Genomic DNA, 24201 nt, shown 5'->3' on the forward strand with positions numbered 1-24201 from the left:
TTTTGACAAGAAAATTACCTTTCTGGCTTATGTCAAGGGCTACAGAAATAAAGGTAGCGCAAAATACGAGCACAAGTAGAAGACACAGACACGGGCTGACAAGTCAAGGTGCTGAAGCAGAAGTGCTTGTGGTCATCTAATATTCTCAAAGTTCTTTCACACACAACCTGGGGATTTGACAGGCGATGTCTGATCCGATTGTACCACTCACTAGTCTGTTCCCGTATGGTCTATTGCGGAATTGTGTACGGATCAACACAGCATCTGTCTTAAAAATGCAGTCCATCATCTTGGCCTTCGACTTAATGCAAGAGCATTTCGAACATCGTACTTTTGTTCAGTTACATTTGTAAGCAGATCATCTCCAAGGCGATAATCAGACTCTGGAGGGGGAAACTTTTATGTCATTATCATTTAAACAATCATATTAGTGTCCATTGCCATTTGGCAATCATCGCACCATTTTTTTTTACTTTTTTGAAGTGCCCATGGAATTTTAGTTGGTCAGAACTGCTAGTGATTTCACTACAAAATTACTGTTTCATTTGGGATGTGTTAATACGAACAGTCCCCTCAAGATGTTTACCCATGTCACTATTAAACAAAATGAAAAGTAGAGGCTGAAGCACAGAACCCCGAGTAACCTCAGAAACCACAGTAAAAGGTGGCGATTTTTCATGCTTAATATGTGCCATTTATTCTCTTTCATAAATATAAGCTTCCGTCCATCGAATTATTGGGCTATTGTTAAGGATGATGTTAATTTTAAATAGTAGCTTCTGATGGGCGATACTCGATGAAAAGCTTTAGCAAAATCGAAAAGTATTATGTCGGCTTTGTCCCCTCTATCAATGCAGTAGCTGAGTTCGTGAGTAACCTAAATAAGCTGCGTAACTGTCGTGTAAACACGTCGAAAGCCCTGCTGGTTATTACCTAAGATACCGTTGCTTTCATGAATACATTAAATAGTCAGTCATGGTGTGTTCAAACATTTCACATGACATGATTAATAATAATATAGGCATATAGTTATGCATTAGCGACTTATTACCTCGCTTATGAACAGAAGTTATTTTCGGGCACTTCTAATCCCTGGAATCTCACTTTTTTTAAGTGATTTCAAATACAGCATTTTTAGGTAATGGGACATCTATTAACCATACCGTTTTAAAAACTATTTCGAAATTCCTTCTGGTCTGGCTGATTTTTTTTTGTGTGTGTTTAACCCATTGCTTCCCAGTGCAAAAAATAGTGAGAGTATTTGAAAAATATATTGAATACAGGGTCACTGAACATAAATATAGACACAGGGGCCAAAAAAAATTTCATAAGTGCTACGAATTGTCTACTATAGCTTGTTGCATATCTGCAACACTGGGCAGTAAGTGAATATCTCAAAATATTAGCCATATATAAGAAGTTTATTTTATCAAACAAGGCACAGCAGTGATGAACAAAACATAGAAAGACGTGCTTCCTAGCATGGATAAGTTACCTAACCCCGATGGAAATCGACGAAACAATTCCGGTCTTTGTTTATGCACAAGTGAACATTGCACTTTGAGCAAGCGACGTAGCTGTAGCCTCCTGTGCACAACTTGCATCTGTTGCGGCGGTCCATCCAAATGGGCCAATGATGGCTACCATCGCCTCTTACGTCGCGTGGAACTTGTGGTGACGCCCGCTTCACCAAGGGAAGATTCTCTCGAGAAAGGCGGCCAGGCGGACGCTTCCTGTACAAAACCAAGCTCGTGGCAAGGTCCGCAAGAAATTCTCGCAGAGGCTTGGAAGATTCCCTTTGCTGCAGTGAGTGACGCTTGTGCAGAAACCACGCATTCACAGCAGCAATTTTGACGGTGTGCCAAAATATGTACATGTACCACCGCTTCGAGCGTATGGAAAACCTGTAGCTGTAGCACATCTTGTCTAGTAGGTCAACACCACCCATCGATCTGTTGTACTCGGGTACAATTGCTGGACATTCAACTGAGATGCGAGACTTCTCTTTCTTGTCCCATCTCTCTACAGAGGTGACCGGTTCCACACCAGTGCAGTTAGAAAGAAGTGTGACCGGTCTGTTGTCGAACCACTTTACAGCTATCATGCTTCTGTCACCACATGATGCGACACATGAATCACACGTGCCACGACCTTGCATCTTCATTGCCTTCTCATCCATTAGTTTGCACGACTGCAGTCTGTTCTCTCTCACAGTTCCAATGTACGAGATACCCCTCCGCGTTAGCTCGCAAACTAAGTGTGGTCCCGTGAAAAAGTTGTCAGCAACGATGAGATTGTTGTCCCGTTCAGGGAGACTTGAACACAACTGAAGCACCACTCCCGCACCAAGGCCTAACTGATATCCTTCTTGGTCTCCGTAGGCTCCCTTGCTGCATGCCTGGTAGATGTCAAAGTCGTAACAAAGTCCAGACTCGCCAGCACGAGCCCAGAGCTTGAGGCCCCACTTGCACTTCGGCTTGTTTGGAAGGTACTGACGAATTTGCGACCTTCCACGAAAAGGAATCAAAATTTCGTCGACGGATGACTTGCATTCCTGAGGTATTTTCAGCATGTTTCCCCGCAGTGCTGACAGCCATGGTCGCAGCTTCCAGCATTTGTCTTGTTTCACTTCGTCTGTTGCACCGTCGTTGTCAGCAAAATGCAAGTGACCAGCAATCTTCTCAAATCGATTGCGCGACATCACCTGTGCAACCAGCTCATAGCGGCTTCCATGTTCCCAGTAGGCACGTACATTGTGCATATCCACAAGTCCCATGCGAAAAAACATTCCTAGAACCGAGGTGAGCTCTTCGACTGTCATGTTTAGGGGTGTTCCGTGCTTCTGCATATAGTAGTTGTTGGTTTCTTCGACAACGTGTCCCAGCATGCTCCTCGAAACAAACAGGTCAAAAAGCTGCTTCGCTGACAGGGGTTCAGCAGGAGGCAGAGGGAAGTCATTTTCAAAGTCTGTGCCAGCTTGGTCAAACGCACATTTTTTCCATGTGTAGCGTTTGTTCGCATAGGCTCCTTTCAGGTCCCCCTTAGCAACTCCTGTCTCAACATTAGCGTCAGTGCTCTCGACGTCTTCATCGCTGCTATCTTCAGTGATTGCTTCGCATTCTTCGCTGCTGCTTTCACCCGAGAGATCACTCTCGTTGCAATCGATGTTGTCCAGCAGGTTGTCATTTCCAAGGAACCGCTTTGGTCTTGTCCTTGGCACACCATAGAAGGCTGAAGGTGCAATGACGGCCTGTAGATGGGATAAGAACAAATTACCAAGAGTGAAACAACATCCCGAAATGACAGCTGAAAGGTATTACCTAACCGAACAACAAAATTGTAGCGAAAATTGAAAAAAAAGCGAATGTTGCATATATGCAACAACCGTGTGAAGTGACATTCACTGCCCACTGTTGCACATTTGCAACATGCCAGGAATAAAAAATATCCAGCTTCATATAATGTATGAAATGCGAGATTCTGCATGCGATTCACGCGAAGGACATTCCTAGAGGCTCCTCCGGTAATATAGAGCTCCTATTTTCAGTTTTAGGTTCTTTGTGGAAATGTAAACATACCTGGTTTTGAGAACTCCCGCACGGCGTGGAGGACGCCATTTTCAAACGATTCCTGCGAGCACAGCGCTGCCCCTAGTGGTGAAAATCTGAACTCCTTGGATTGAGAAATGCCCACTGAGAAGAGCACTGACAACTTTTTGTCACAAAATGGGCCCGATGTATTTTTCTTGAGCAGTTGAAGTCTGTGTTGCAGATATGCAACATGGGGCATTAATGGGTTAAGAGCAGTAATAGGTTGAAAATACCGGGTTGACTGATTTTAATATTCTGAGCACCAGCGGTAGCCTACCCGAGGGACCGGAACACGGGACAAACGTCATCTAAAGTAAAAATAGACTGGAAATATTCGTTCAAGGTTTCAGCCATGTCTCGCTGATCACTAATCGAAACACTATCAACAGTGAGAGCTGTAACTCTTATCTTTTGTTCGTGAAAGATACCTTAAAAATCTTCTGTGGTGCTGACGTCACAAACTTTTGGAGCGTAGGGTTCATAAAAAAATATTGAGACTCAGGTATAGCATGGAGTAACAAATGAGATGCGTGTATAATTTCTGGAAACCCCTAAATGTAGTCCGTTTATCTTTTTTGAATCCTTTTCGTAATTTTTTAATTTACCTTTTAGCCGCATAATTGTTCTTGTAATCCACGGGCTTTTCCTGAGAACCTTTTTAATGCGAAACGGGACGGAGAGCGTGATAGCGTTGTTGATGACCGTTTTTAACTTTCGCCAGACCAGACATGTACAAGTTACTAAAAGAATTAAGTTAGGTTACAGAGTATTCACCTCAAAAGTGATTTGAGTAGAGTAGAAATTACTCAAATGGAAATAATTGAGTAAATGACTAATTACCGTAAAAGAGTAGCGAGTTAGTTTTGAAGTTCCTTTTATAGTTTGTTTTATGGTAAATAAAGTACATAGATTTTGATCCGTTAGCGAAATTCTGCTAGTCAAATATAATGCTGCTTGTGTTTTCACAGAAATGCTTCAATACCTGTTTCTGCTTCAGCGTGCTTAATTGTTTTTTACTCTTTTGGTTATTGGTAAAAAATGTACTGCGGATGTGCCACTTTTACTTTGAGGTTTAGGACTGCCTGAGCTTGATTTTGCAGATAGTGTTTGCTTGTTTACAGGGTTACGTAAAGTACATTTAAAAAGTACTTGAAGTAAAATACAAAGTAAATTAGAGGTTGTGTACTTCAGGTAATGTAGTATGTCCACCGAATGCAATGTACCTGAAGAAGTAAAGCACTATAAATACAATGTGCTTTCAAAGTAAAGTACACGTACCTTTTAACACAAACTTTCATGATGCCCTTTCATCCCCTATACGGTATTTTTAGAAGCAATCAAAGGTGCATCACTTTTTTGTTTTCGTTTTTTTTTAATAGGCAGCGAATATTGGATTAAGTCAAGTTGCCACAGAGCAGTTGTTTTACTCTCGCTGACGAACTATTTAACATAATGAACTTATAAGGCCCTTTTTTGTATCGGTCTTTTAGCCGCCATTACGTCACCTAGAGAAGTGACCAGATGACGTCTTGACAAAGAATAGCGCGTTTTCACATGTCGATACGCCATGTTTTGTTTTTCATATTTGGGGAATGTATATTGAAGTCGTACTTTACTCGGTAAAGTACTTGCAAAAATATTTTAGTTCAGTACAACTTACAAGCACATGATCAGAGAATGTACTTCAAGTTTATTATTATTATTATTTTTTTAAACGTGGGTGAATTACTAAGGTCTCTCGCACGATTTTTAAATCTTGGAAGAAATGCATATTTGAGCTTTGGGAAAAAAGGCAATGCAAAAAAGCCACCTTAGCGTTGCCCTTTAGCACGCGATTCTTCAAGTACAGCCCGAACTACGGGAGCACCAGATGAGCTTCAGAGCGGGTGCTACATTTTGTTGCCTCCTTTGTGTGAAGCAGTATGTACACCTTCTGTAGTGGGCGAGAGTTCCTACGTTGGAGAGAAGCGGGGACAAGCCCTTTTTTCAAATGCGTCGTCCTCTTGAACTTCGGGACAAAAAGACACCAGTTTTCGGCTCTAAACCCGCATTTATTTGGCCTCACTTGTGATGCATTTGTACGCATTCTGCGCCTCGAAGCAGGGTTGTTGCAATGGAAGCTCGTGACAATTTTAGAAGGTTCCGGACCCTCCAAATTTCTTCCCCCCCCCCCCCCCTTCCTGCCTACGCCACGTGCTTGCCCCTCTATGCAAATATCAGCCGATTTTCCAGCAGTTAATCTCTTTTTTTGCAGAAATGATTGTTGGTAAGCAAGCCAACCACTAAAATTCGAAAGCTATTTTTAATTTGATTAGAAGTTCCTCGGAAAAAGTAATTTAAGTAAACTAATAATTAAAACAGAAATGTAATTGAAAGTTACTAAACTACTAAGAAAAGTAATTAAACTACAGTAACTTGAGCAGGGTAGTCGAACTACGTACAAGTCTGCCCCAGACGTCTTCTACTCTTGATGTAGGCAAAGAAGCATATTCTTTATGTACTTCGAAATTTTCATCCAGGCACTCTAAGATCGCAACACCGGTGGCATTTCTAAAATTCAGTACTTTCCGAGTGTCGCAGGAAGCAGCTTTTGTTTTAACAAGCCGCATGTTAATATAACTTAGGGTTCCGAAAAGTCGTCTCTCAGCTGTCATGAGTATGATGTTTCCACTAGGAAATATGAGGTCGAGTAACGACTCACAGTAGCCCTGCGTTCTTTTGCTGGTTTCGACAATTTGCGTCAAGTCATGATAAAATGCTACATCTAAAGCGAACGAGGGCGGGGACCATCACTGGGACTTTCGCACAGATTATTCCAATCAATATGGGGTAAGTAAGAGTCACCCGAAAGAACAAGTTTTTAGTTTTCCTTAACATATAAGCAAAGGTAATCATTCAGCCCAAATAAATAGTTCGGGTCTGACTCAGGGGGTCTGTAAAGGGCAACCATACTAACAGAACTCTCGCTTATCAAAATCTTAGCAGCGATGCATTCTATATCGTCAACTACATGCATTTCCACAAAGGCATATTCATCCTTAATTATAATAGCAACACGCCTTCCCCTACTTCTTCGGTCCTTGCGATAAACTATATATTGTAGTGGCAGAAACTGAATTTTTTTTCGGTAGTTAGCCAAGTTTCTGTCAAGATGAATATATCATATTCATGCTCCATGAGTACTGATTCAAGCTGAGTTGATTTATTAACAATGCTACGTGCATTCAAATTGAGCAAAACAAGGTTGTTAGGGGTCAAACACAGTATCGTGGCCTTGGCCGATCAATTGTTTCTGATTCGATCTTTTGTTCCAGAAAAATAGCTGGCCGTTAAGCGATACCCTGCTGAATACTAGGCACGCTTTATCACCTTGTCTCGTCTCATCAGCACTCTGGGCACCGAGCCATGTAGGTGTTCTAGGTAACGAAGCAGCAGATGCTTTGGCTGCCTCTGTTAATGGTCACCTAAAAGCATCTGATGGCCTTTCCTACGAAGAGTTTAAACACGTTATAAAGAATCAATTTCCGAACTTTTACAGTTAGAATGTGACAAAAAAAAAAAAACGACAATGAACTAGATAATGTTAAACCTTGTGTAGGACTACAGGAAAGTTCCTACTAGAGGAACCGCTACCACGCGGTTAATGTGTCGCTTGCATATTGGACACAGACGTTTAAGACATATATACTTGCTTTTTGATGACTATACCAAAGCTGGGGGCAATGTGGCATAACTTTGACTGTCAGCATATTCTGTGGCACTGCAGGTTCTTAGATAAAAAAACCACGAGCTTGTTTTACTAGTATTTTTGGATCCCATCTCCCATTCAATCCCTTATTCTTGCCAGGAGATGAACCTCTTGTGCCTTTCAGGAATATTTTGCAATTTTGTAAAATAACTGACTATTACACCTGTTATAACTACTCCTTTTCTGCCATGTTTTCAATCATCCTAGATAATTACCTGAAATTCATGTTCATATGTTTTACATGGTCTATGTTTATACTTTTATTGAATCACGAGCTGCAATAGCTCCGTCTTCTTGTTAACCCTTTTCCTGCAATAGTTTCTGCACGTGGCACATTTCGGCTTAGTTGCTCGAGCGCCACAAAACTAGAATCACTCATTCAGCTTACACGCTTCCTCTCGTGCGCGATAGTCGGTGTCTCGCACCGTTTGCTGTTCTCGTGCCACTGCACTTCTCCTCCCACCCTGATCAGTGCAGTGCGCTTGCCATTCCTGCTCCAAGGGTGGACAGCCAATCTTGTACTGTCAGGTCCTGTCAGGAAAAGGGGGGGGGGGGGGGGGGGGGGGGAGGGAGGGAGAGAGAACTGAAAAAACGCCGCCCAGGGTCGCGCCTTTTTTTTTTTTTTTTAGACGCGCGCAGGACTTCCAGAACCCCGCAGCGACGGCGGTGATGATGGGACGGGGAAGACCGTCTCACCATTGAAAGCTGTACGAGGAGAGAAGGTGATGGGGAAAGAGGGTTAGCACAGAGAAGCTATCTTTCTTTTCCCCGCAATCTCGTGGTTTTTTCGTGGGATAGGGGCCCTAACAGCTCCTGCCGTAAACTAGTCTGGATGAAATACCGACTTGGAGCTGCACGCCCTGTTTTTTTCGTCCACAGCATTCCTCGTAGAGAGCTTTGTCTGAACAGCAGCGGAGAGAAATGGTCGAAGCCTGCGAGGTCAAGTGAATGGGCGGATTCAAAGGGTTGCACTAGCGCGTAAAAGCATTGCCTTGTCGTTTTTTTTTTCTCTCTTTCAACATGGGATCGTTTTGACGGAGCCACGCTACTCGCCTCCACTCCGGCCCTTTCCTCTACCCCTTCCAAACAGAAGCAAAATTTAGGGCTGAATTTGGAGGCACGCCATCTAAATTTTTAAGTCCTTGCGTCGATCGAATATCGTTTGACTGAGAACCTTGAAGGTGAGAACGTGTTTCATCGACACTCTTGGTGGAGCACAGAGGTCGCCCTCCACCCTACCTCAACACGAATCTAACTATCATTAAAACGCGTTCTTTTTAATCCAACATTTGCAGGAAGTTGGGTAACTCACGCGTCACTTTCCGATCCTTTGAATTTTACCGTTCTTTCTCATTTATTTAGCTTCAACTTATTTCTTTAAGTTAATTTATATTGCGACTGTTTTCTTTTTCTTTTTTGCTATTACTGGTTTAATTTGAAACCTGTATTTTTAAAGTACATAACTGCAAAAATGTAACGACGCCCTCTTGTTATATTTTCCCTGGCGTGATTAACCCTTGTGTAGTTCTATATGATCTATCATAGTCTTCTTTGCCTACACTAATGCGCACGTCAGGGCATGTGTACTTAAAAATATTAAGGCAAAACATGTGTAACGTGAACCGGTCCGTGGCAATATAAGTTTTTTTTTTTTTTTTTAATTCTAGGTAATGTATTGCTACTAATAACAGTTCAGTCCTCGCAAAGGTTTGTTTGTTTTTGAGAAGTGACAACCCTGCAAAACAATGAAATCCGCCCCCTTTTTATGAGACGTATTTAAAAAAAAAGAGTAGTGTCGCGAAGCTCTGTCGCTTTCTTAAGAAAGAAAACTTTCACATCCGATTGTAATTTTGGGTTTTCTGTGATGATTTGTGCGTAGCTGGTCTGCGCAAATGTTTTGCAGTCTTCGTAAAGGTTATTCTCTGCGCAGATTGCGACAGAAAGAGACGCCCACCTTCTGGAAAATCCTTCTTACGTTGTAAGTTCTCTCACAGGGCACTGAACTGCCTTTTTATTTTGTAGGAAGTGTAAGCAATTGGAATTTCTATTTTAGTGATGAAAAAACAATAAAAAAAAGCACCAGCCAAAAGGTCATTTCAGTAAGTTTCGTCCTGACAGGACAATGAACTCGTTGGTGATGCAATAATACCCACCTTGCTCAGGCGTTAATAAAGGTAAGCTTTCATTAAGCTGTTTTAGACTTTCGAGGTACGCAAGACGAAGTTCATAGCACTGCATAAACATCGCATCGAAGCTTTGAGACATGAAACTGCTCATGTGGATATTTTGCCTTATTCTTTTTGTGAGTCACGGCGAGGGAGAAGGTAAGTGCCTACGAAAAACGCCAGGATTCGTTTTTTTTTTTTTTTGTTATTTCCTTTCATACCAATATCGCCCAGTGAGAAGTTTAGTAGGGGTGCGTAAACTATTACACAATAGGAAACATGAAAAAAAAAACACAAAAAATAACGTGTTAGACTAAAGATAAACCACCGAACGGAAATCAGTACCATGGTTTGATCAGAAATACGAAGAACGGGAGGAAGCTATATCAACCAATTGGAGAGTAGATTACAATTATGAGTACGTTCGAAAAAAAAAAGACCGTTTATGTACGTTATATTGGGCAGAAAATTCTGAAACACTTTTATTATTACATGATTACGAAAAGCAAAAAGACTAGTTCCCAGCGGGCGAGCGGGCAGCCATACTTTCTTAGCAGAATCAATTACAACCTCCTTAATATTAAAAAAAAAAAAAAAAAAAAAACGGGGAAAACCAGCAAATCAATTACCTCACGACCGAATGTAACCAGCTGAAGAGAATTTCAGAGTTAACGTTTCACATACGTGTACCATTCTTGTTTAGTCCCGGCTTTACTGTTGGGGACACAAGCCGATCAAAAGGTTCCTTTTCCTTGATTCTTCAGTTCAAGGGTGCGTTTTACCAAGTGTCTGGAAAACAAGAGAATTGATTTTTTTTTCTGGTGGCAGAAATAAAATCCCTTTCTCGAACACTGAAGTTTCTACTTATATGTAATGTTGACGGTGGGGACCATGCAGATACGAAAGTTTGAGAACGTATCGCTATTTACATAAAAAAATAAACGTTTTTTTTTTAATTTGGGCTCTTTACAGGTAGCAGAAATAATTGTCTTCATGTGTTCGCCGGCACCAAACGCCGCCAGTTCGTTGCTGAAAATTTCTTAAAATCGCTTATGACTCTTGAATTGTATCCAAATAACTTAGCTATTTGTTTTCACAAATAAGCACAAGAAAATCTGCAGCCTATTTTTTATTATAACTGGGCTGCAGATTTAGGGGTGCTTATTTATGAGACCAATCTGGGATGTTTTTTCAGTGTTCATTTATTTTTTAAAAATCGGTGTATTCTGCGACTTGTTTCGTGGGAATTCTGAAAACAATGATTACTTCTAAAAATACCGACAGACACAAAAAAGCTTATAAAAATTCAAAGCTCAAATTTTATTTAAAAAATTCACTTACCGTTTAAACCTTTAGACACAACCCAAAAACAATGGACAACGACACCGAACACTGGTCAAAGTGCTAGTACTCTTTGAAGTATAATCACCCCGAGCTTCAAGTGTCCATCTTCTAGTTTCCTTCTTATCCTGCTTCTTTCTACAAACAAATGGCAGCCTCCGAAGTGAAATGTTTCCGGCACTTAGAAGGCCAGTCGCTTTTGCTTCTTTTGCAAGATACAGCAGAGAACGACGCCCAGTGTAGTTTCTAACCTGTATTGCTAACTCTAAAATTAAATTTCCGCTCGTCAGACGCCAAAGAAAGGCAAGTTTTGGAGAAGAAACACTATCAACGTGCGAAGAAAAAATAACTTAAACTAATTTAAAAATATAGGGTGAATTGTTTTGAGTGAAACACTGCTGTCGGGTCAATATTTTATACAACTAAATATATACAATAAATTTATGCTAATTGTGAAGAAAACCACCCTTGAAAACCTAAACTTTTCCTTTGCATGGCGAGCAAAATATAAGTGAGGTAAGACGAAGACCGATAGTTTAGGATACGTGACCGTCCCGAGTGAAAACGCCGTTTGTATGAGAAATTTATTGTCCAATAAACACACATGAATCATACGCGACATATAAGAACATAAACGAACTATATAAGAACTATATAATAACTATATAAGAACCATATAAAAACGCATAAGAAACTTCTCACAAGTTTTCTTTATACGGTTCTTATGTGTTCTTATATATCTTACATAGTTCTGATATTGTTCTTATATGGTTCTTATATGTTCTTATATATCTTGTATGATTCATATGTGCTTATTAGAAAGAGAAATTACTCCTACAAATAAGATTTTTCAATAGGGTTGTGAACCGTTTCATTCCGTTAACCATTTATTTCCTATCACTTCAATGAAGACCTGATTCGGGAACCCTGAAAATTTTAGTCTATCGGTTTGGCCCAAGAAACTCCAATGAATGGATGAAGTGAAGTGATAGGAACGCTGGTAAAGAATGTAAACGGGGGTGAAAAAACTAGGCTCCCCGTTGAAAAAAACCGGGTGGTGGTTATGCCATGCCTACACAAAATATCACAAAATCTACAACAAGTGGCAAGTAGGTATGGTGTGCCCGTAGTACTATAAGCCCCTAAAGAAATGCGACGAATTTCTTCTAAGGTTCGTGAAAAGGCAGAAAAATTACCAAAAAACACGTGCCACAAAAAAAAAAAAAAAACACGTGCGGCTTTTTGTTATTTGTTCATCGGGCGTTGTATACAGCATTCCTCTTTCATGTGGAAGATAGTATGTTGGACAGACGGGACGGTGTCTGAATGACCGGTTACGAGAGCACAAACTCTCTTTAACATTCACTGTAGGAGGTCACCTTTCGGTGCACTGTAAGACCTGTACGTGCACGCCATCTTTAGAAAAAACATCGATCATTGGCCGCTTTAAAGAAAGAAAAAAAAAAAACGCGCGAGGTGCTTGAATCGTTCAACATCTTGAGCCTGGCCGATCGCTGCGTTAGTCAGCTGTCGGTAGCTTTGAGCAAAAAAGAAATTGCCTTCTTGCGATCATTTGGCTGCGACTGATCTGTTTACCGGTCCCCCTGGTTACCCTGGTGACGTTGTTCCCTGTAAAAAAAATTGTGCTTCATCTTTCTTTTCTTCACTTAATATACTAGAGTTGTGAGTGCGCGGTTGTCTATGTTCTGTGTTCCTTTCTCGTTTGTCCTCGTTTCTTTGTGCGCGATTTTTAACCATGTTCAACGTTTACCAACTCGCCCAGCTTACTACTCTTGTACTGGTTCACGTCTGCGTGTTGAAAGCATTTTACGTTAACTTTCTTTCTGTCCGTAAAACGTTTACCGATCCACATGTTAAAAATAATCGCGATTAAAGAATGCATCGATTAATCGGCTGCTTAATTGATCATTGGCGCAGCCCTACATATTTGAAGGCCGCAGACGTTTTGGGTTTAACAGAAAAATACCGAAAAACATCGCTCGGTGTCCAAGACACAAACTTATTTAGACCTAAAATTATTTTTTTTCAGTTTGCTGTACGCGAGGACTTTCTTTTTGTCGCAGCTCTCCCTTAGCCATTTGTCGGGCGCCTAATCGTATTTAGAATTGAACAGCCTGCCAGTCCAGAATCACAAGAAACACTCATTGAAGAACAATGGCATAAGAGTTAGCTCTGTCAGTAGGTAACCACAGGTGGTCACAGTGTCTTTGTTCCACAAAGTTTAGAACTGGACAAAACTGTTGGAAACAGTGTTGCCATCTGAGGCTTTTTTCAGCTAGATATTGCTCTTTTCTATGATCGTCTGGCGTGGGAAAATTATATCAGCTGCAACAGGTAAATTTTAACATATATTAGAGATATCTGGCTACTTTTCTAGCTTGTTTTCGCATATGCATTTGACTATATAATATTTATAGTTATTTTAATTAAGCGAGGTTCTTTCGAGTATTTGAGTAAATGAGCAAGCTCAGGAAATAAAATTATTTGTTCCATAGAGTGAGAGCACGTACCGGCGTATTTCATGAATTTTTAAAACGATCATTCTAGCTAAATTGTCTATGCTGGTCCTGACTTTACATAAGGACTAGACTGAGAAGTGATGTCGTATGTGTTTTCTTATATCCCATACCCCTTTATATGTGCAAAAACAACGCATGCATCCAAGAGTGAAACCCAAACGATCTGAAAGCCGTGATGTTAAGAAGGGCAGATTGATTTACTTTAAGTTTTTCATTTTGACAGTAAGTTGATAATTCTGTTTTAAAAATACACTCAGATTTGGTTTGTGTCAAAATTAATAAATAAGTAATACAATATAAAATTGGGGAGTGTGATCATTTATCACCATTTTGTTGTCTGGTTTATATAATGCACGAGGGAAAGCGTACAATGTTTTCCGGGCAATATATGGGATAAGGAGTCTGTTTTTCATTCGGTCAAAAAGGTTATATTTTTTTATACCCAAGTTACGAAATAAATGCATCATCTTTCTATTCTTCACATAATATACCAGAGTTGTAAGTGCGCGCCTGTCTGTGTTCTGTGTTCCTTACTCGTTGCTCCTCGTCCCGTTGTGCGCGATTTTTAACCATGTGAACGAGTACACTTCCATCAAGGGAGAACTTTAAGTGAAATGTTAACCGAGAGTAAACTGTAAGGGGGAGGTTTATAACTCCAGACAAGGGCAGAGTGTCACACATGTCTCGGCTGCTTCAGCGCCGTACGACGAGTGTCTGTTTAGTCTAGCAGACACTGTTTCATGAAGTGTATCATCAACAGTCGTTCTGAGATTATTTCTTTCCCTTGCCTAACTATTACTCTTCCAATGTGAACGCTCAGATTAAAGTTGGATTAACGCGTTGCCAAACGAACACCTTTTTCTATTCATTTATTCCGCTTACAAGTGACTGGAACCACCTTCCAGCAGATTTTGAAACAAAACCCGATTTTTTTCCTTTTCTCTAATCTCAATTTACATGCATGTAGATGAGCCACTATGAGCTTTTTTCTTTTTTTTTTTTCTTAGCAGATGTTGCTTTCAGCTTTTGCAAATCAGATTTTTTTTTATTTGTCGCGGCATCTTTTGTTTTGTCGTTTTTCTTTTTGTTTGCTTTACTCCTCCCTTCTACAATGGTTCGACGCTTGAGGGTATGTACAACAAATAAATGACATTTTGCCCGTCTTGCCCGTCTTGCCCGTCTTGCCTGAGAATATAAACAAAAAACCTCGTTGGCCTCAAGCATCTGAGGCAAAAACACGTTAGTGTGAGTGTCTTTGAACTGTTCTAAACTACGTATTGAGGTGGTTGAATCATAATCAAAATTCGATATTGCGGCTTTTATCGTATTCAGAAAAGACAAAAAAATTATTTTGACAAAAAAAAATGAAAGCCGCTTACAACTCCCTGTAACGCCGAATTAGAGCGCAGCTCTTGAGGAGGAGGAGGGAAGGGCACGGGGGGGGGGGGGTAAACTAACCAGGGGGGGGGTCACGTGACCTTGGGGGTCACGTGACCCCCAATGCCGATGATGTCATCACTGACGTCACTGATGACGTCATCCGTGACGATGACGATGCGGGTACCGATGACGTCATTAGTGACGTCACTGATGGCTTCACCAATGATGATGACGATGACGATGCGAATGGCAGTGACGTCATCAGTGACGTCGCTGATGACGTCATCAGTGATGATGACGATGACGATGCGGATGCCGGTGACGACATCAGTGACGTCACTGATGACGTCATCTGTGATGATGACGATGACGATGCGGATGCCGGTGACGTCGTCAGTGATGATGACGATGACGATGTGGATGCCGGTGACGTCATCAGTGATGATGACGATGACAATGTGGATGCCGGTGACGTCATCAGTGATGATGACGATGACGATGTGGATGCCGGTGACATCAGTGATGATGACGATGACGATGGGGATGCCGGTGACGTCATCAGTGATGATGACGATGACGATGCGGATGCCGGTGACGTCATCAGTGATGATGACGATGACGATGTGGATGCCGGTGACGTCATCAGTGATGATGACGATGACGATGTGGATGCCGGTGACGTCATCAGTGATGATGACGATGACGATAGGGATGCCGGTGACGTCATCAGTGATGATGACGATGACGATGTGGATGCCGGTGACGTCATCAGTAATGATGACGATGACGATGCGGATGCCGGTGACGTCATCAGTGATGATGACGATGACGATGTGGATGCCGGTGACGTCATCAGTGATGATGACGATGACGATGTGGATGCTGGTGACGTCATCAGTGATGATGACGATGACGATGTGGATGCCGGTGACGTCATCAGTGACGATGACGTCATCGGGGGGTCACGCGACATCGGCGGGGGTCACGTGACCTCGGGGGGTCACGTGACCTCGGGGGGTCACGTGACCTCGAGGAGGGGGTCACGTGACCTTGAGGAGGGGGTCACGTGACCTCAGGGGAGTCACGTGACCTCGGGGGGGGGGGTCACGTGACCCCCACGAGGTCACGTGACCCCGGTGGGGGGCTCGCGCGGTGCATTATGGGACATTTCCCATGATGCACCGCGCGGTTACGCCGACGGCGACGCCGACGGCGACGGCGACGCCGCTCAAGCCGGAAACGGGCCCCTAAGACCTGCGCTCTAAAACATTTTTCATGAAATGATCGATACTGAATAATCAATAAATTAATCGATAAAAGGTGGCGGTTGATCGGGTTCACACTTTTAATCGACGCCCACCCCTAAGTTTTTTTTTTTTTTTTTTTTAATTTTCATAAAGGAGTTTTAAAACGTTGCTCTTTGGTCAAAACTGCTAACGCTGTATTTGGGCGGAGACTGAATTAATTTAACGATGCGTAATTTATTTTTGCGGTGAGAAAAACTGGGTCGTCTGTTTATCACACACATCCAGTCGAACGTACTAGAGTGAGAACACAGGTGTACACGATAGTTCCGTCCTGGGCCCTCTCCTTTGTCTTATTTATATTAATGCCATTCCAGCAAACATACGCGTTCATCTGTAAGTCTTTTTGCCGATGACTGCATGATTCATCAAGATATTAACGCTGATTCTGACGTCCATCTTCTCCAGTTTGATATAAAGCGTGTCTCTCTCTGAATGGTGGGATTTGTGGAATATGAAACTCAATACTAACAAGTGTAAATACATGCATGTTTCTCGTCGTGATGCCGAATGTCCTTATTATATAAGTAACCTCTCTCTTAAAGCCGTATCATCAAATATATGGGCGTGCTTGTGTCTTGTAGCCTGGCCTGGATGCTTTACGTTGAATATGTTGTAAATGCCGCGAACCGCATGCTAGGCTATCTCTGGATAAATGTTTTTCTTGCGCCCATGTGATTAAGATTACTACTTTATAAAACATTATGAAAAGAATCAGGAACAAGGGGGACAAAGGACAAACATAAATTTTGGAGATATGTCTTTGTCATTTGCCCTTCTTGTTTCTTTTCTCCGGGGATTATTTTCGTCATTCTTGTCCAGCTCGCTTGCACCTTTGCGTTATCATAAAGCATTAGTCCGCACTAAATTGAAATAGGCGGCCTCCGTCTGAGATTCGCCCTGAATCACTCATCTCAGAATTGAAATGAGTGATTCACGGCGTTCAAAATAGCGCATCTCGTTTTATGCTTTCCAAATATTATCGTACTTCTAGTTTTACTATAACTAAACCAAACTTATTATTTTCTCTCATTCACAACGTAGAAAATTAATTCGTCTATGCTTGTTTTGTAAGATTTATCATAACAACTCGATCCTGAAACAAAGGCTACTAACAGCACCTCATTATGCTTCAGCACGCACCGATCATCATCACAGGGTTGGCATTTTATCTAGTTGCACGAAACATTTTTATGACTCCTTTATTCCTAGCGCCTCAACAATGTGTAATCACCTTCTCGGACCATCGACATAATTCCTGATAGTTCGCGTTTTAGAACTGCCATAACTAACCTTTTTTGTTTGTGAAGAGCCCTAACTGCTGTATAATTTTTTTTTGCTCTATGTTGTTTTTTTCTCTTCTTTTTGTGTGCACTTAAATCGCCCTTGTAACGCCTCTGGCACTGAGTGTAAATAAATAATTAAATAAATAAGTTAATATGGGAACTTAATTTCTCATGAGCGCAGTTCCCTCCTGTCAGAAAGAATTTCCACGCGTACTCCTTCGTTCAGGGCATATTTGGGGCATAGTAGGTTGATATTATAAACAAAAAATGAAAGCCGCTTACAACTCCCTGTAACGCCGAATTAGAGCGCAGCTCTTGAGGAGGAGGAGGGAAGGGCACGGGGGGGGGGGTAAACTAACCAGGGGGGGGTCACGTGACCCCCAATGCCGATGATGTCATCACTGACGTCACTGATGACGTCATCCGTGACGATGACGATGCGGGTACCGATGACGTCATTAGTGACGTCACTGATGGCTTCACCAATGATGATGACGATGACGATGCGAATGGCAGTGACGTCATCAGTGACGTCGCTGATGACGTCATCAGTGATGATGACGATGACGATGCGGATGCCGGTGACGACATCAGTGACGTCACTGATGACGTCATCTGTGATGATGACGATGCGGATGCCGGTGACGTCGTCAGTGATGATGACGATGACGATGTGGATGCCGGTGACGTCATCAGTGATGATGACGATGACAATGTGGATGCCGGTGACGTCATCAGTGATGATGACGATGACGATGTGGATGCCGGTGACATCAGTGATGATGACGATGACGATGGGGATGCCGGTGACGTCATCAGTGATGATGACGATGACGATGTGGATGCCGGTGACGTCATCAGTGATGATGACGATGACGATGTGGATGCCGGTGACGTCATCAGTGATGATGACGATGACGATGTGGATGCCGGTGACGTCATCAGTGATGATGACGATGACGATAGGGATGCCGGTGACGTCATCAGTGATGATGACGATGACGATGTGGATGCCGGTGACGTCATCAGTAATGATGACGATGACGATGCGGATGCCGGTGACGTCATCAGTGATGATGACGATGACGATGTGGATGCCGGTGACGTCATCAGTGATGATGACGATGACGATGTGGATGCTGGTGACGTCATCAGTGATGATGACGATGACGATGTGGATGCCGGTGACGTCATCAGTGACGATGACGTCATCGGGGGGTCACGCGACATCGGCGGGGGTCACGTGAGCTCGGGGGGTCACGTGACCTCGGGGGGTCACGTGACCTCGAGGAGGGGGTCACGTGACCTTGAGGAGGGGGTCACGTGACCTCAGGGGAGTCACGTGACCTCGGGGGGGTCACGTGACCCCCACGAGGTCACGTGACCCCGGTGGGGGGCTCGCGCGGTGCATTATGGGACATTTCCCATGATGCACCGCGCGGTTACGCCGACGGCGACGCCGACGGCGACGGCGACGCCGCTCAAGCCGGAAACGGGCCCCTAAGAGCTGCGCTCTAAAACATTTTTCATGAAATGATCGATACTGAATAATCAATAAATTAATCGATAAAAGGTGGCGGTTGATCGGGTTCACACTTTTAATCGACGCCCACCCCTAAGTTTTTTTTTTTTTTTTTTTAATTTTCATAAAGGAGTTTTAAAACGTTGCTCTTTGGTCAAAACTGCTAACGCTGTATTTGGGCGGAGACTGAATTAATTTAACGATGCGTAATTTATTTTTGCGGTGAGAAAAACTGGGTCGTCTGTTTATCACACACATCCAGTCGAACGTACTAGAGTGAGAACACAGGTGTACACGATAGTTCCGTCCTGGGCCCTCTCCTTTGTCTTATTTATATTAATGCCATTCCAGCAAACATACGCGTTCATCTGTAAGTCTTTTTGCCGATGACTGCATGATTCATCAAGATATTAACGCTGATTCTGACGTCCATCTTCTCCAGTTTGATATAAAGCGTGTCTCTCTCTGAATGGTGGGATTTGTGGAATATGAAACTCAATACTAACAAGTGTAAATACATGCATGTTTCTCGTCGTGATGCCGAATGTCCTTATTATATAAGTAACCTCTCTCTTAAAGCCGTATCATCAAATATATGGGCGTGCTTGTGTCTTGTAGCCTGGCCTGGATGCTTTACGTTGAATATGTTGTAAATGCCGCGAACCGCATGCTAGGCTATCTCTGGATAAATGTTTTTCTTGCGCCCATGTGATTAAGATTACTACTTTATAAAACATTATGAAAAGAATCAGGAACAAGGGGGACAAAGGACAAACATAAATTTTGGAGATATGTCTTTGTCATTTGCCCTTCTTGTTTCTTTTCTCCGGGGATTATTTTCGTCATTCTTGTCCAGCTCGCTTGCACCTTTGCGTTATCATAAAGCATTAGTCCGCACTAAATTGAAATAGGCGGCCTCCGTCTGAGATTCGCCCTGAATCACTCATCTCAGAATTGAAATGAGTGATTCACGGCGTTCAAAATAGCGCATCTCGTTTTATGCTTTCCAAATATTATCGTACTTCTAGTTTTACTATAACTAAACCAAACTTATTATTTTCTCTCATTCACAACGTAGAAAATTAATTCGTCTATGCTTGTTTTGTAAGATTTATCATAACAACTCGATCCTGAAACAAAGGCTACTAACAGCACCTCATTATGCTTCAGCACGCACCGATCATCATCACAGGGTTGGCATTTTATCTAGTTGCACGAAACATTTTTATGACTCCTTTATTCCTAGCGCCTCAACAATGTGTAATCACCTTCTCGGACCATCGACATAATTCCTGATAGTTCGCGTTTTAGAACTGCCATAACTAACCTTTTTTGTTTGTGAAGAGCCCTAACTGCTGTATAATTTTTTTTTTGCTCTATGTTGTTTTTTTCTCTTCTTTTTGTGTGCACTTAAATCGCCCTTGTAACGCCTCTGGCACTGAGTGTAAATAAATAATTAAATAAATAAGTTAATATGGGAACTTAATTTCTCATGAGCGCAGTTCCCTCCTGTCAGAAAGAATTTCCACGCGTACTCCTTCGTTCAGGGCATATTTGGGGCATAGTAGGTTGATATTATAAACAAAAAATGAAAGCCGCTTACAACTCCCTGTAACGCCGAATTAGAGCGCAGCTCTTGAGGAGGAGGAGGGAAGGGCACGGGGGGGGGTAAACTAACCAGGGGGGGGTCACGTGACCCCCAATGCCGATGATGTCATCACTGACGTCACTGATGACGTCATCCGTGACGATGACGATGCGGGTACCGATGACGTCATTAGTGACGTCACTGATGGCTTCACCAATGATGATGACGATGACGATGCGAATGGCAGTGACGTCATCAGTGACGTCGCTGATGACGTCATCAGTGATGATGACGATGACGATGCGGATGCCGGTGACGACATCAGTGACGTCACTGATGACGTCATCTGTGATGATGACGATGACGATGCGGATGCCGGTGACGTCGTCAGTGATGATGACGATGACGATGTGGATGCCGGTGACGTCATCAGTGATGATGACGATGACGATGTGGATGCCGGTGACATCAGTGATGATGACGATGACGATGGGGATGCCGGTGACGTCATCAGTGATGATGACGATGACGATGCGGATGCCGGTGACGTCATCAGTGATGATGACGATGACGATGTGGATGCCGGTGACGTCATCAGTGATGATGACGATGACGATGTGGATGCCGGTGACGTCATCAGTGATGATGACGATGACGATAGGGATGCCGGTGACGTCATCAGTGATGATGACGATGACGATGTGGATGCCGGTGACGTCATCAGTAATGATGACGATGACGATGCGGATGCCGGTGACGTCATCAGTGATGATGACGATGACGATGTGGATGCCGGTGACGTCATCAGTGATGATGACGATGACGATGTGGATGCTGGTGACGTCATCAGTGATGATGACGATGACGATGTGGATGCCGGTGACGTCATCAGTGACGATGACGTCATCGGGGGGTCACGCGACATCGGCGGGGGTCACGTGAGCTCGGGGGGTCACGTGACCTCGGGGGGTCACGTGACCTCGAGGAGGGGGTCACGTGACCTTGAGGAGGGGGTCACGTGACCTCAGGGGAGTCACGTGACCTCGGGGGGGTCACGTGACCCCCACGAGGTCACGTGACCCCGGTGGGGGGCTCGCGCGGTGCATTATGGGACATTTCCCATGATGCACCGCGCGGTTACGCCGACGGCGACGCCGACGGCGACGGCGACGCCGACGGCGACGGCGACGGCGACGCCGCTCAAGCCGGAAACGGGCCCCTAAGAGCTGCGCTCTAAAAAAGTGAAAGCCGTTTACAACTCCCTGTAACGCCGAATTGGAGCGCAGCACTTGAGGAGAAGGAGTGAAGGGTAATGAGGGGAGGGTAGACCCCTCCTCCTTCTCCTCCTCCTCCCCTCATTCTTTAATATGCTCCGGGGGGGTCACGTGACCTCGGGGGGGGGGGGGTCACGTGACTTCGGGGAGTGGGGTGACGTGACCTCGGGGAGGCGTGACCTTGGGGGGTCACGTGACCTTGGGGTGTCACGTGACCTTGGGGTGTCACGTGGGGGTCACCTTGGGGGTCACGTGACCTTGAGATGACCTTGGCGGGTCACGTGACCTTGCGGGATCACGTGACCTGGAGGGGTCACGTGACCTCGGGGTGTCAGGTGACCTGGGGGGACCACGTGACCTCGGGAGGTCACGTGACCTTGGGGGTCACGTGACCTGGAGGAGTCACGTGACCTTGGGGTGACCTTGGGATGATCTTGGTTACGCCGACGGCGACGGCGACGCCGCTCAAGCCGGAAACGGGCGCCTAAGAGCTGCGCTCTAAAAAAATATTTGATCTTGTTATACCCTGTGTCGGAACACTGAGCTAAATGACGACGATGCTGACACAGCAGCCACCAGTACACAGCACACAGCACGTGCGCACTCGCAGAATGCGCGCACTTGCAAGCTCTTGATCTGCTGACCGATCGCAACGGCCGGACCAGGATAAATACGAAGTATTCGGTAGTAGCCCTCCTGCCTACGCGAATACAGAACTGGCAACGAGGCCTGGTACGTGCCAACGAAGCCTGGACAGCCACCGCAAGCCATGCCGACCCAAGGTACCATCGGAACCTTCACAGGCAAGTCATGGGCGTCATGAATCGAACGCTTAGGGCATTACTTCATGGCTATTTCTATCACGAGCATGGACAAGAAGCGGGCACTGCTGCTCACGCTTTGCGGGCCAGAGACGAGCGGCATCATTCGAGCACTAGTGGCCCCTAGGACGCAGGGAGATATCGGTTTCGTGTAACTGGTGTATATCGTTGGGACACAATTTGACCCTCAAACCTCGGAGCTATACAGTCGCCACAAGTTCCAGCGTTAGGACCAGCTAGCCGACGAGGCAATCAACAGTTATGTCACGACCCTGAAGCAACTGGCAGCAGACTGCAACTCCAGCATACCCTTGACCTCATCGACAACGGTTGCAATGATGGCATCGCAGCCGTCAACGGCAGGTCAGGTCTCCGCTACAAGGGCTACCACTGGGACACCAGCAACGCCTCTTCGCCACACCAGACTGCCGTTGGACATTATGCTGCGCGACAGACTTGTCTGCAGCATACGCAACGACCTGCCGCAGCAACATCTGTTTGCAGAAAAAGATTTGACGTTTTTAGCTGCTTTTGACATGACAGTCAGAGCTGAGAGCGCGCTTAAGCAGCAGTAGGACATCAAGAACAAACTCGAGCATCAGGTGCACCGGACGGAAAAGAGGAACAAGTGTTGTAACTTGGGTCAGGTGGCAAATATATTCATCTCGAGGACCCGAAACTAAGCATGTCCGGCCGCCAGGACATACGGTGCGAACGCCCGAGCTGCCAGCCACGCGAGCCCGTGCACCTGGCTTGATGGTCCCTTCGATGATGATAGCAGGCTGTCTGGTACATCTCCCCGATTACGAAGACTGAAAGCGCTCCGGTGCCATGCGTCTTCGTTGAGGGTACCTTCGGATGTGCTCCAAATTACGGTGTGAACCTCCTGGTCTTGCTGGAGTTGGAAATTCCGTTAGAGACGCAGTGCGTTCCATCGTTGGACTTCTGCTGACCGAAAACAGGAGGCCTTCGGAAGCGTCGGATGTGATTCTGTTCTTTAGGTGGTCAGCATGCACACGGCGAACTTTGAAGTTCTCATCCAGGACCTCGAAAATCACACTGCCTCCCCTTCCTTGAATCACACCCTTAGTCCAGTGCTGTTTTCTCAGAGGGTGCTTGATCCAGACTTTTTGGTGAATTGCGAACGAGCGCGAGTTCAAGTGGTAGATCTGTGGAGACCTGGACGGTTTGGCCGAGGGTTTTACCAAATCAAGCACCGTCCTATAGTGTCTGGTTCAAATGTTCGCATGGGGCCTTCCCAGTGGATATATGAGGGGTAATGTGGTATCGCATCAAGAAGTCTTGCAGGCTCTTCCGGCTGTCCTTTCCCTTTGCGCGACGAAGAGCGGTCTTGAACGCCTTTACGAAGTTCTCGGCTTGACCATTTGATTTCGGATGATACGGTGGCATGAGAAGGTGGTCAATGCCGTTTTGAATCAGAAACGACTCGACTTCGGAACTAATAAACTGTGGAAGACCATGGTGCTGAAATATTTTTTGAAGGCATCCATGGTTGCTGATGCTTTCATAGATGTCATCGGTATGACTTCCGGCCATTTTCTAAAAGCATCAATGACGATGAGGTAGTGCTTTTGGTCCAATTCTGCAAAGTCTGCATAAAGGCGATGCCAGGGTGTTCCTG

General features: G+C 44.3%; 2 protein-coding genes across 2 annotated transcripts in view; one reads left to right on the plus strand and one right to left on the minus strand.

Annotated features, from left to right (window-relative positions):
- Positions 1-1402: 1402 nt before the first annotated feature.
- Positions 1403-3790, minus strand: LOC121837629 (piggyBac transposable element-derived protein 3-like). The gene is made up of 2 exons (XM_042293318.1): positions 3579-3790; positions 1403-3250 (listed from the first exon to the last, which is right to left on the minus strand). Exons 1-2 carry the CDS (start codon positions 3615-3617, stop codon positions 1496-1498), a joined length of 1794 nt encoding a protein of 597 aa, XP_042149252.1. The 5' UTR covers positions 3618-3790; the 3' UTR covers positions 1403-1495.
- Positions 3791-9555: 5765 nt separating this feature from the next.
- Positions 9556-24201, plus strand: part of LOC115316965 — an 89841-nt gene continuing 75195 nt past the window's right edge. Inside the window, exon 1 of the mRNA XM_042293348.1 lies at positions 9556-9662. Coding sequence (XP_042149282.1) covers positions 9602-9662 — 61 coding nt within the window. The 5' untranslated portion in view covers positions 9556-9601. The remainder of the gene's footprint in view (positions 9663-24201) is intronic.

This window comes from Ixodes scapularis, unplaced genomic scaffold (assembly GCF_016920785.2).
Source record: "Ixodes scapularis isolate PalLabHiFi unplaced genomic scaffold, ASM1692078v2 PGA_scaffold4__175_contigs__length_147842914, whole genome shotgun sequence".
Classification (NCBI taxonomy): Eukaryota; Metazoa; Arthropoda; class Arachnida; order Ixodida; family Ixodidae; genus Ixodes; species Ixodes scapularis.

What these genes read in the sequence shown, in the direction of transcription:
- LOC121837629 (XM_042293318.1), bottom strand. Translation starts at nt 3,617, where the DNA reads ATGGCGTCCTCCACGCCGTGCGGGAGTTCTCAAAACCAG. An exon ending in GCGGGAGTTCTCAAAACCAG is followed by an intron (nt 3,251 to 3,578) that starts GTATGTTTACAT and finishes TCCCATCTACAG; the next exon opens with GCCGTCATTGCACCTTCAGC.